Source organism: Mustelus asterias, chromosome 21, assembly GCF_964213995.1.
Source record: "Mustelus asterias chromosome 21, sMusAst1.hap1.1, whole genome shotgun sequence".
NCBI classification, from domain to species: domain Eukaryota; kingdom Metazoa; phylum Chordata; class Chondrichthyes; order Carcharhiniformes; family Triakidae; genus Mustelus; species Mustelus asterias.
The window spans coordinates 1,097,362-1,111,330 of record NC_135821.1 but is presented as its reverse complement, the minus strand read 5'-3'; the positions used below and the strand labels follow the sequence as shown (position 1 = coordinate 1,111,330).

General features: G+C 47.0%; 1 protein-coding gene across 1 annotated transcript in view; it reads right to left on the bottom strand.

Annotated features, from left to right (window-relative positions):
• pold1 (polymerase (DNA directed), delta 1, catalytic subunit) overlaps positions 1 to 13,969 on the bottom strand; it is a 232,159-nt gene that overhangs the window by 20,296 nt on the left and 197,894 nt on the right. Inside the window, exon 27 of the mRNA XM_078237250.1 lies at positions 2,047 to 2,169. Coding sequence (XP_078093376.1) covers positions 2,073 to 2,169 — 97 coding nt within the window. The 3' untranslated portion in view covers positions 2,047 to 2,072. The remainder of the gene's footprint in view (positions 1 to 2,046; positions 2,170 to 13,969) is intronic.

Here is a 13,969-nt window from a genome sequence, read left to right as displayed (position 1 = left end):
CACCTAACCAGCACATCCTTGGACACTCGGGGGTAATTTAGCACAGCCAATCCACCTAACCAGCACCTCCACTAAGGGACAATTTAGCAGAGCCAATCCACCTAACCAGCACATCCTTCAGACTGTGGGAGGAAACCGGAGCGCCCGAAAGAAACCCACGCAGACACGGGAAGAACGAGCAATCTCCACACAGACGGTGACGCGAGCTGGGAATCGAACCCGGGTCCCTGGCGCTGTGAGGCAGCAGTGCTAACCCACTGTGCCACCGTGCTGCCCTAGGATTAACTGGGATCGGTGTTTTTTTTTCCCTGGAGCAGCCCAATATCTTCCACTGCCCAGCCAAGACACACAGACCAATTTCTTTGCGGAAGTAGCAGAATGGTGCCAATGATTGGAAACGGTGCCCTGAACCACTCCGAGATAAGCGCATTTGATTGTCACTCCTCTTCCTATCCAATGAGTAGTCCATTATCAAGCTCCTTCTACACCCGAATTGAACGCTGCCTCAGTGCTTTCCCACCAGTGGAAAGCTGCCTTTAATTGCAGAGATGATCCGAAACGTTGGCTGTCCAAAACTCTCAACCATTAAGAAATGATAAGTCCAATTTGGGGCTGTAGAAACTCAATTTGCCAACTAGTCCTCGGGCAAATTATGCCCCAGGTTCTTCAGAACTCACGGGACATCAGAGTTTAAAAGATACAACCACGAGCGAAAACACACCATCCGGAAAATGTTTAAAACTAACGTTCTGATGATATTCCCCTGCTTTATACCCTTGCAACAGAGTGGTTCTCAGGAACGTCCAGAAGATGGGCATAGGTTGCTTTTATTGGTTAGAGGACATAACACAACAGTGATGTGGAGATGCTGGCGTTGGACTGGGGTGGGGCACAGTAAGAAGTCTCGCAGCACCAGGTTAAAGTCCGACAGGTTTATTTGGGAGCACGAGCTTTCGGAGCGCTGCTCCTTCATCAGTGAGTCACCTGATGAAGGGGCAGTGCTCCGAAAGCTCGTGCTACCAAATAAACCTGTCGGACTTTAACCTGGTGCTGCGAGACTTCTTACATAGTGCCCCAAACCCAGTTCCCAATTTCAGCTGCAATTTCTACGACATTTCTCACTCTCCTCCTACCCTCCTCCAGGGTAAACTAAGGGTGAGCACACTATTGGCATCTACTGGGACATTACTCATACCCTGCAAGCTGCCTCCAACGCCGCCTGCCCGATAAACACAAAGGAGATGGTCAGCAGCAGATGGCAATATGGTTGGGATGAGAGAGAATCCACGAGCTTTATCAAAATAAGACTCAACATCCCTGGAGCTATTGAACGACAGTGGACAAAGTCAGCGAATGACCTGTCAGATCTACGTTTTCTAAGAGTAACACAGGATGTTATCACCTCATTGACACTTGACTGCGCCCACTTGTTCATGTCACATGCACTTCAATCAATCCACTGGTCAAATAATTCAACTCATTAAGTGGGTGTAAAAAAAACCTCAGTTTTTAAAAAAAAACACCCAGCACATTGATAACCCAAAGGACAACCCCTCATGTACAAAATAGTGTCTCATCTGCAATGAGATACTTGGCAAAACAGCCACTGAATCATTCACAATTTGTGATCCATTATGACACTTCTGAAAATTCAGCACTCTTTTTTTTCCCGAACATTATCCTCCTTTACCCGTTCCTCCCTAAACACCCCCCCCCCCGCTGCCGCCCCCAAAACTTGGCACACCGTACTCGATAACAAAATGTCTCTCGCTTGCTTTTGATACGGTGGGGCCTGAGCTGCTCCAGATGCTGGGTTTATGTAGTCAGGCCATCAAAGGGTACTGAACTCAATTTTGACCCAACCCGGAGGTTAAAAACAAACCTGCATTTCGCTAAGCTTCCAGGCAAACGGCAGTAACAGCGGTCAGAAACGGTCGTGTTCCGAAATCCCGTGAAGAAACTTCTCCATTCGTTTATTTGAGAGTCTCCCCCTGTGCCTTCCCCAACCCTCTTCCGCCCCCCGCCCCCCCAACCCCACCACTCAACATCTCTCGATTCCTTGCTCCGCGCCATCACCAGGTCGGGGGTCCGAATCGTATCATCACTTTCTCCTGGTCGTCGAGGTCCTTCTGCACTTTTTTCCGCATGTAGAATATGGGACAGTCCCGACTGATGAGGGAAGAGGGAAAAGACAAAAAGATGTGACATAGAATTTACAGCACAGACAGGCCATTTGGCCCAACATGTTCCTACCAGCATTTATACTCCACTCTTCTCACCCCTACTTCATCTAAGCCTATCAATGTATCCTTCTATTCCTTTACTTATTTCCTCATTTACTTATTTCCCCTCAAATCCATCTACGCTATTCACCTCAAACACTCCCTGTGATGGCAGGTTTCACATTCCCATCATTCTCTGGATAGGAAGTTACTCACAAATTCCTATCAGATTTATGAGGGACTAACATGCCGATGGCCCTTAGTTTTCATCACAAGTGGAAAATCAGGTCTTTTTGTTCAGTAGAGACTCACCAAACGTCCGGGGATGACAAATACGGCAAGAGCCCCTCACAATAAAGTTTAAATTTTTTTTTAAAGTTTAAAGTTAAAGTTTATTTGTTAGTGTCACAAGTAGGCTTACATTAACACTGCAATTAAGTTACTGTGAAAATTCCCTAGTTTCCACACTCCAGCGCCTGTTTGAAATCTTAGAAACCCTACAGCACAGAAAGAGGCCATTCGGCCCATCGAGTCTGCACCGACCACAATCCCACCCAGGCCCTACCCCCATATCCCTACACATTTACCCACTAATCCCTCTAACCTACGCATCCCAGACACTAAGGGCAATTTTTAGCATGGCCAATCAACCTAACCCGCACATCTTTGGACTGTGGGAGGAAACCGGAGCACCCGGAGGAAACCCACGCAGACACGAGGAGAATGTGCAAACTCCACACAGACAGCGACCCAAGCCGGGAATCGAACCCAGGTCCCTGGAGCTGTGAAGCAGCAGTGCTAACCACTGTCCTACCGTGCCGCCCAATGTGCCGCTCAGTGTACCAATGGGTACACTGAGGGAGAATTTTGCATGGCCAATGCACCTAACCAGCACGTCTTTCAGACTGTGGGAGGAAACGGGAGCGCCGGGAGGAAACCCACGCAGACACGGGGAGAACGTGCAGACTCCGCACAGACAGTGAATTCACAGACAAGCTGAGAATTGAACCTGGATCCCTGGTGCTGTGAGGCAGCAGTGCTAACCACCGTGCCACCCCCGAAAAGGATAGAATTGCTGCACGTTACACAAGGCCTGGTGATGTTTCCTCTCTGTGCAACTGTGCCCAGCACCAAGCGATCTTTAAGCTTCTCCAAATTAACTCTCCTGCCATTTGGGGCTGCACGGTGGCACAGTGGTTAGCACTGCTGCCTCACAGCGCCAGGGAGTCAGGTTCGATTCACAGCTTGGGTCACTGTCTGTGAGGAGTCTGCACGTTCTCCCCGTGTCTGCGCGGGTTTCCTCCGGGTGCTCCGGTTTCCTCCCACAGTCCAAAAGACTTGCTGGTTAGGGGTGCATTGGCCGTGCGAAATTTTCCCTCAGTGTTACCCGAACAGGCGCCGGAGTGTGGCGACTCGGGGATTTTCACAGTAACTTCATTGCAGTGTTAATGTAAGCCTTACTTGTGACTAATAAATAAACTTAAACTTAAAAACTAAAAAAAAAATCAGTTTCAGAGAAAACAATAACATTTTATTTCAGTGTTCCTCTTTAAAAGGCAATGGTTTCATGAACATGAGGAACTCCAGTACCTCACTAAAGTAGCCACGGCTCAAAACAGCAAGTATCTGCAGGTTATTTGATGCCTTCCATGATTGTGCAGGGTGCCAGTAACCAGGCGCAGCCAGAATATCTCGAGCAATAACCCCCCTTTCGGCTCCCTCACATAAGGTGTATCCATGGGCCCCTGCTATTTCTCATCTACAGGCTTTCTTCCAAAGATGTGCGGGTTAGGTGGACGGGCCATGCTAAATTGTCCCTTAGTGTCAGGGAGATTAGTGGGGCAAATACGTGGGGTAGGGCCTGGGTGGGATTGTTGTCTGGTGCAGACTCAATGGGCCAAATTGCCTGCTTCTGCACTGTAGGGATTCTATGATTCCTCACTACACTACTGGCGGCCAAGCTTTCAGCTGCCAAGGCCCCGAGCTCTAGAATTACTCCCCATATCTTTATGCCGCTTGACCTCAATAAGAGATAGCTTAACTGTATTAAAACCTATCCCTCTGACCAAGTTCTTGGTCATCTGTGCCAACTCTTATGTGACATAACATCAAACATTTTTTGTTAACGTTCTCATGAAGTGCCATGGGATTATTTGCCATGCTAAAAGTGCCATATATATGGAAGTTATTGTTGTATGGGGATGATAGAATTGGCAACGCCCAACCATGCCCGAGAATAAATTACAGCTTTAGGACACGAGGGAAGAAAACCCACAAAAACATTATTTTGAGGAAGTTAGGGTCCTTTGCAAGGTGCTTGGAACACAACACCTTACTTCCACCCAGAAAAAGACCTGGTTTTGGATGGTGGAAGGAGCAAGAAGTTCACATAAAGCGCTGCAGCACCAACCCACCATGCCCAAGGTTTGCAGATGGAAGCAAAAATTGGCCATGCTGATGACAGTTGGAAGAAACACAGTAAGAAGTTTAACAACACCAGGTTAAAGTCCAACAGGTTTATTTGGTAGCAAAAGCTTTTGCTACCAAATAAACCTGTTGGACTTTAACCTGGTGTTGTTAAACTTCTTACTGTGTTTACCCCAGTCCAACGCCGGCATCTCCACATCATGACTAGTTGGAAGAAAGTCATTGACTGCAGGAAAATATCAATGGTGAGATGGGCAGAAAAGTGGCAGAAGGTAAATCAGTCCAGAGAAGTGTGAGGTAAAGCATTTGGGAAAGGCAAACAAGACATGGGAACATGCAATAAATGGTAAAATATGCAGAAGTGTAAAAGTCTTTTTTTAAAAAGTTTATTTATTAGTCACAGGTAGGCTTATATTCACACTGCAATGAAGTTACTGTGACAATCCCCTAGTCGCCACATTCTGGCGCCTGCTCGAGTACACTAAGGGAAAATTTAGAATGGCCAATGCACCCTAACCAGCATGTCTTTCGGACTGCGGGGGGGAAACTGGAGCACCCGGAGGAAACCCACGCAGATACGGGGAGAATGTGCAAACTCCACACAGACAGTGACCCAAGCCGGGAATCAAACCCGGGTCCCTGGCACTGTGAGGCAGCAGTGCTAACCACTGGCCGCAGAGAAGGAGAGGGCCTTGGAGTATATGACCACAGATGCCTGAAGATCAGGTAAATAAGATGGTTAAAAAGGCACACAGGCCACTTTCCTCCATTAGCTGAGACACAGACGAGAAAGGAGTTTATGGTAAAACTGTATAAAGCATTCATCAGACCACAGCTGGAGCGCCATGTACAGTTCTGGTTATTGCATTACAAGGCAGATGTGATCGCACTAGACAAGATCTAGATGGAGATGTTCCCAGGGCTGGAGAATGCTAGCTATGAGGAAAGATTTGATATGCTGGGATTGTTTTCTTTGGAGCAGAGGAGGTTGAGGGGAGGTTTAATTGGTGTTTAAAATAATAAGGGAACTAGTGAGGTCCTACCAAGGGATCTCACAGCGCCAGGGACCCGGGTTCGATTCCCGGTTTGGGTCACTGTCTGTGTGGAGTTTGCACGTTCTCCCCGTGTCGGCGTGGGTTTCCTCCGGGTGCACCGGTTTCCTCCCACAGTCCAAAGATGTGCAGGTTAGGTGGATTGGCCATACTATTAATTGTCCCTAGCTAGGGTAAATACATGGAGTTATTGGGATAGGGCCTGGGTGAGATTGTGGTTGGTGCAGACTTGATGGGCCAAATGGCCTCCTTCTGCACTGTAGGGTTTCTATGATTCTAGTTAAAGGCAGAGTTGCAGACCCTTATTCTGCTTAGGGCAAAAATCCTCAATTTCCCTCCAATCTTTTAACTAGGAAATGAAGGACTTGGTTCTCTTAGCCGAGTGGTCAATAACTGAGGGACATAGATTTATCTATTTGAACAGAGGGGAGTTGAAGAATTATTTCACCCAGAGAGTGTTGAGAGTATAGAACTCACTGCCTGAAAGGGTAGAGGCAGAACACCCTCATCACATTGAAAAGGTACTTGGATATGTACCGGAAGTTCTTTACCTACAAGGTTCCAGGCCAAGGGCGGCACGGTGGCACAGTGGTCAGCACTGCTGTCTCACAGCGCCAGGGACCCGGGTTCAATTCCAGCCTCGGGTCACTGTCTGTGCGGAGTCTGCACGTTCTCCCCGTGTCGACATGGGTTTCCTCCGGTTGCTCCGGTTACCTTCCACAGTCCAAAGACGTGCTGGTTAGGGTGCATTGGCTGGTTAGGTGCTAAATTCTCCCTCAGTGTACCCGAACAGGCGCCAGAGTGTGGCGACGGGGGGAATTTCACAGTAACTTCATTGCAGTGTTAATGTAAGCCTTACTTGTGACAAATAAATAAACTTTACTTTAGAAAGTGAAAATTAGGCTGGATAGTTCCTGTTCATGATGTGGAGATGCCGGCGTTGGACTGGGGTAAACACAGTAAGGAGTTTAACAACACAAGGTTAAAGTCCAACAGGTTTATTTGGTAGCAAACGCCACTAGCTTTCGGAGTGCTGCCCCTTCGTCAGGTGAGTGGGAGATCTGCTCATAAACAGCAAACAGGGCATATAAAGACACAAACTCAATTTACAGAATAATGAATAATGATTGGAATGCGACTCTTTGATTAGCTGTAAAGACTCGCATTCCAATCATTATTCATTATTCTGTAAATTGAGTTTGTGTCTTTATATGCCCTGTTTGCTGTTTATGAGCAGATCTCCCACTCACCTGACGAAGGGGCAGCGCTCCGAAAGCTAGTGGCGTTTGCTACCAAATAAACCTGTTGGACTTTAACCTGGTGTCGTTAGACTCCTTACTGCAGTTCCTGTTCAGCCAGCAGAGTTAAGATAGGCCAAATGGCCTGCCTCTGCACTGTAAATTTCAACAATAAGAGAAAGCCAGTTAAAAGCCAACACTGCTGCTAACTAAAACATGCATGGGGCAAGCCTGTCTGCTAGGCCTTAGGTTCTGCGCAGGGTAAGAAGTAGAATCATAGAATCCCTACAGTACAGAAGGAGGCCATTCGGCCCATCGAGCCTGCACCAACAACAATCCCACCCAGGCCTTATTCCTCTATCTACCCTGCTAATCTCCCTGAGCACTGCCAATCAACCTAACCCACACATTTTTGGAGAGTGGGAGGAAACCCACGCAGACACGGGGAGAATGTGCAAACTCCACACAGACAGTGACCCGCGGCCGGAATCGAACTGGGCTCCCTGGCGCTGAGAGTAAGTAACAGGATGGGGGAAAGCGAAGGGAGCAATTTCATACTCGCAAAACATATAAACAAATACGCATCAAACATGGACAGGGGAAGGGGTGGTGGGACAGCAAGAAAATTGTAAATAAAGTCTGAATCAGACCAGAATCCTTTTACTTCCTCCTTCTGGCTCAGTGACTGCTGAATAATGGAAGTGGATGGTGTACCAGACTGAGCAGCGTTGTGGTGAGTGCAGCCCGACTCCAACACGTCTGCATCAAATATCTAACCACCCCCACCCACTCCAACAGAAAGTGTGGGACTGTGCAGCTCAGTATTTTCTGACATTACTGAAACCTTATTGTCGATTGGAAATATTTTCCTCACTACCAAATGAAACTGTAAAGTTAATTTTTTTATTTATTAGTGTCACAAGTAAGACTCACATTAACACCGCAATGAAGTTACTGTGAAGTTCCCCCTAGTCGCCACACTCCGGCACCTGTTCGGGTCAATGCACCCTAACCAGCACGTCTTTCAGAATGTGGGAGGAAACCGGAGCACCCGGAGGGAAACCCACACAGACATTGGGAGAACATGCAAACTCCACACAGGCAGTGACCCAAGCCGGGAATCGAACCCGGATCCCTGGCGCTGTGAGGCAGCAGTGCTAACCCACTGTGCCAATCACTGTGCCACCGTGCCGTCCTTTAGAAATGAGAAAATTCAATTTGAAGCCCTTGCCTCATACGAGACTTGCATTTATACAGTATGTTCCACAGCCTCCGGAGGTCTCAAATCACTTTACACCCAATGAGATTATTCTGAAGTGCCGCCTATGTTGTAATGTGGAACGTTGCGAAACATGAATATTTCCAAATTACCCGTAAAAATTATTTCAGCATGACTTTAAAATGGAGTTCACGTACTGAGATCCCGCGTAGGGAAGGCTAGGCCAATATTCCATACTTTGAATTTAGGCGTTTGCCACGGGTGGCACTTTCCTCGGAGTCAGAAGGTTGAGAGTTCACACTCCATTCCAGAGACGCGAGCATAAAATCAAGGGAGATGCACCAGTGTCGTACTGAGGGAGTGGTGTACTGTTGGGAGTTGTGGTCCTTCAGATGACACATTAAACTGATGTCCCATCTATCCTTTCGGGAGGACTTAGAAAATCCCACTGCATTAACAAAGGTGTTATTCATGTAAATTCATGTAAATTCATGTAAATTGAGTTTCTGTCTTTATATGCCCTGTTTGTGAACAGAATTCTCACTCACCTGAAGAAAGGGCTTGGAGCTCCGAAAGCTTGTGTGGCTTTTGCTACCAAATAAACCTGTTGGACTTTAACCTGGTGTTGTTAAACTTCTTACTGTACTTAACAAAGAACAGCAGGGAAGTTCTCCCCATTATGGGCGACACGGTGGCACAGTGCTTAGCACTGCTGCCTCACACCGCTAGGGGCCCAGGTTTGATGCTGGCCTCGGGTCACTGCCTGTGTGGAGTCTGCACGTTCCCTCCGTGTCTGCGTGGGTTTCCTCCGGGTGCTCCGGTTTCCTCCCACAGTCCAAAAATGTGCAGATGAGGTGGATTGGCCATGCTAAATTGCCCCTTTGTGTCCCAAGATGTGTAGGTTAAGTGGATTGGACATGACAAATGTGTGGAGTTGTTGGGGTGGGAGTGGTCTTGGGGGTGGTCTGCTCTTTTGGAGAGTTGGTGCACACTTGATGGGCCAAATGGCCTCCTTCTGCACTGTAGGGATTCTATAGATATGGATTATCTAACTCGCATTCTTCTATCCACGACACAAATAGATTATTTGTCAGTAGTAGGCAATGCTGTTTGTGGGAACTTATTGTGTGCAAATAGTATGTGTAAATTAGCAGCCATGTTTCCTACTTAACAACTACAGCTAATAGAAGTACATCTGAAGTGTAAAATGCTTTGGAATATCTTGGAACCATGAAGAGCACATTATAAATGTATCAGAGGCTAGGAATACTGCGGCGAGTAACTCACCTCCCGACTCTCCAGAGCTTATCCACCATCTACAAGGCACAAGTCAGGAGTGTGATGGAATACTCCCCACTTGCCTGGGTGGGTGCAGCTCCAACAACACTCAAGAAGCTCGACACCATCCAGGACAAAGCAGCCCCGCTTGATTGGCACCACATCCACAAACATTCACTCCCTCCACCACCGACGCTCAGTAGCAGCAGTGTGTACCATCTACAAGATGCACTGCAGCAATTCACCAAAGATCCTTAGACAGCACCTTCCAAACCCACAACCACTTCCATCTGGAAGGACAAGGACAGCAGATACATGGGAACACCACCACCTGCAAGTTCCCCTCCAAGTCACTCATCGTCCTGACTTGGAAATATATCACCGTTCCCTTGCAGTCGCTGGGTTAAAATCCTGGAATTCCCTCCCTAACGGCACTGTGGGTCAACCCACAGCACGTGGACTGCAGCGGTTCAAGAAGGCGGCTCACCACCACCTTCTCAAGGGGCAACTAGGAATGGGCAATAAATGCTAGCCAGCGACGCCCATGTCCCACGAATGAATTTAAAAAATACAACTAATATCCTTCAGTGAACCCAAATATATTCTTCCTCCATCACTTAAAATTAAGTAAATTGTAACATGCTATCACATGAAGCAACTCAGAACAACCCCACACACAGATGCTCCCTAATCATTGCAGCATTGATTATGTTTTACATCCTTCTGCAGCAAGCCCAACATTGATTCACAGGACCCATTCGTCATTGCCTGCCCCGAGCCCCAGATAGGAGGCTTCGCTCTTCATGTGAGCTAAATGCCGTCCACAAATCTCACCCTTCCACTGGATATTACTTGATTACAGGGACATTAAACAGCCCTTGGATTTGCAACCATCGAAGCAACTCGTAAATCATGCTCATTGGCAACAGAGGAGTCATAAATGTCAATCGCGAGCCAGGGCTCTCTTGACAAGCAATGAATCCTTTCTCACGCACCCAACTGCCCTCAGATTGGAGATAACCATGGCAAGTTATGCTATCTCATCTTGGTGAGAACTGTGCACAACTTGCAGGTTTGGAAGTTTTTCTTTGGGGTGTGGAGGGGGGCAGAAAAATTCTCATGCTAGGGTAAGCAGAACATGGGAGAGTATTGCACAGGAGCAAACCATTTGTCTGGTCAGAGTTGATATCAATCCCCCTTAAGGCACATTAAAGTTTTGAAATCTGAATGAATAAAACCCATTTTCTTCTTTCTAGATTCTAATTTATTTTATTTATTTATTAGTGTCACAAGTAGTTGTTAGCTGTAGTTGTAACATAGGAAACATGACAAAAAACTTACGCATGCTATTTGCGCACAATAAGTTCCCACAAACAGCATTGCCTATTTCTGACAAATATTTGTGATGTGGATAGGGGAATGGGATTTAGGTAATCCATATCTATAGAATCCCTGCAGTGCAGGAGGGGGCCATTTGGCCCATCAAGTCTGCACCAACTCTCCAAAAGAGCAGACCACCCAGACCCCCACACCCCCAGCCCATCAACTCCTGAGCAGGCGCCGGAGTGTGGCGACTAGGGAACTTTCACAGTAACTTCACCGCAGTGTAGAAATCATAGAAACCCTACAGTGCAGAAAGAGGCCATTTGGCCCATCGAGTCTGCACCGACCACAATCCCACCCAGGCCCTACCCCCATATCCCTACACATTTACCCGCTAATCCCTCTAATCCACGCATCTCAGGACACTAAGGGGCAATTTTAGCATGGCCAATCAACCTAACCCGCACATCTTTGGATGTGAATGTAAGCCTACTTGTGAGACTAATAAATAAACTTTAAACCCACGCAGACACGGGGAGAACATGCAGACTCCGCACAGACAGTGACCCAAGCCGGGAATCGACCCCGGGTCCCAGGCACTGTGAGGCAGCAGTGCTAACCCACTGTGCCACCGTGCCGCATCTCAATAAATCGGAAATTGAAAAATATTTCTGCGTATTGATTTCAAACAGCGCTATAACACACCCCAACGTCCCACAAACCAAAAAGCATCACATATGACTAACACAAGTAACCTCAAAGCGATTCTCCGCTGAATTTGGTAGTGAAATGATTGCACAGTGTGTGTTGTGTGCGGCTGGTGTGAGCAGTGTGTGTTGTACACGCATATCAGGACTACACCTTCAGCACAACAGACAGTTGCAATTCACGATCCGTCATATTGAAATTGGATGAGAGTAAGTTCTAACCAATCCATCAACCCAAAAATCAAGATCAGGGAATATAATGGATATTATTTTAAAAATTACTTTGATAAACCAAAAGTATTTCTCCATCCGCCTTCTTTGCAAACATTTAGATGTTCCTTGAACCCCTGTATACTTCAAGGGCTTTGCCTTTTTGCCATTTTTCCACTGTGTAAGATTGTTCAGGAAGTACTACTTTACTTCATTGCTGCTGCTTGCAGCTAGCTACTCTTACCAGGAGACCTGTTGTCAAAAGTCTGAGGTCACGTGCCAACTGACTGAAGAATAGCTTCTTCCCTGCTGCCGTCAGACTTTTGAATGGACCTACCAAATATTAAGTTGATCTTTCTCTACACCCTAGCTATGACTGTAACACTACATTCCTGCACCCTCTCCTTCCCTTCTCCCCTGTGTATTCTATGAACGGTATGTTTTGTCAGTATAGCCCAGTCCATCAGGCAAATCAGCCCCCCCATCCATTGACTCTGTCTACACTTCCCGCTGCCTCGGCAAAGCAGCCAGCATAATTAAGAACCCCACGCCTCCCGGACATTCTCTCTTCCACCTACTTCTGTCGGGAAAGAGATACAAAAGTCTGAGGACACATACCAACCGATTCAAGAACAGCTTCTTCCCTGCTGCCATCAGACTTTTGAATGGACCTACCTCGCAGTAAATTGATCTTTCTCTACACCCTAGCTATGACTGTAACACTACATTCTGCACCCTCTCCTTTCCTTCTCTATGTACGGTATGCTTTGTCTATAATAGTGCGCAAGAAACAATACTTTTCACTGTATGCTAATACAGGTGACAATAATAAATCAAATCAAATGGTATGTCACGTCCTTGTGTTTTGTGCCATCAGGAGAATGGGGATGAGAAAAGTATCAGCCATGATTGAATGGCGGAGCAGACTTGATGGGCCGAGTGGCCTAATTCTGCTCCTATGTCTTATGGTCTTATCCTCACACATCCACTGTATCCCATCTGCAACCGCTCTGTGACTTCCATCACCCCACTAAGCACAGCTAGGAAGACCCCTCTTTCGACTGCCCTCTAGTGCAGATCTCTGAAGCTTTTCAGCTCTGATCAAATGGCCAAAACACTGACACATTTTAGAGATCTTTTTTGCTCTTGCTCTTGCAATTTCAAGTACCTCTGCATTTTTACTTATGGTCTGCAAGTAGAATTTTATGCATTTGTCGTAACATCCACGTAGGGCTTAGAAGCAGGAGCAGGTGGTTCGAGCCTGCTCTGCCATTCAATATGACCATGTCTCATTTGGCTGTGGCCCCAACTCCACTTTCCGATCTGTTCCCCATTAATCTTGACTCCCTGATCTATCAAAGATCTGTCGAATTCTGCCTTGAATAAATTTAATGATAAAGCCTCCACTGCTTTCTGGGGAAGAGAATCCCACATATCCACAAACTTCAGAGAAAACCTCAGGGCGGCACAGTGGTTAGCACTGCTGCCTCACAGCTCCAGAGACGCACGTTCGATTCCGGCCTTGGGTCACTGTCTGTGTGGAGTTTGCACGTTCTCCCCGTGTCTGCGTGGGTTTCCTCTGGGTGCTCCGGTTTCCTCTCTCAGTCCAAAGATGTGCGGGTTAGGAGCGTTGGCCATGCTAAATTGTCCCTTAGGTGTCCCAAGATGTGTAGGTTAGATGGAGTAGCCATGGGAAATATGCAGGGTTATGGTGGATAGAGCCTGCCTGTGTAAGATTCTCTATCAGAGTCAGTGCAGACTTGATGGGCCGAATGCCCTCTTCTGCACTGTAGGAATCTTTCTCTCTCGAGCAATCACTGTAACACGCCATTCTGCACCCTCTCCTTTCCCTTTTTTATGAACAGCATGCTTTGTTTGTACGGTGCTGATGACACCAAGATTGGTGGAGTAGTGGATGAGGTGGAGGGCTGTTGTAGGCTGCAAAGAGACATAGATAGGATGCAAAGCTGGGCTGAAAAATGGCAAATGGAGTTTAACCCTGATAAATGTGAGGTGATTCATTTTGGTAGGACTAATTTAAATGTGGATTACAGGGTCAAAGGTAGGGTTCTGAAGACTGTGGAGGAACAGAGAGATCTTGGGGTTCATATCCACAGATCTCTAAAGGTTGCCACTCAAGTGGATAGAGCTGTGAAGAAGGCCTATAGTGTGTTAGCTTTTATTAACAGGGGGTTGGAGTTTAAGAGCCATGGGGTTATGCTGCAACTGTACAGGACCTTGGTGAGACCACATTTGGAATATTGTGTGCAGTTCTGGTCACCTCACTATAAGA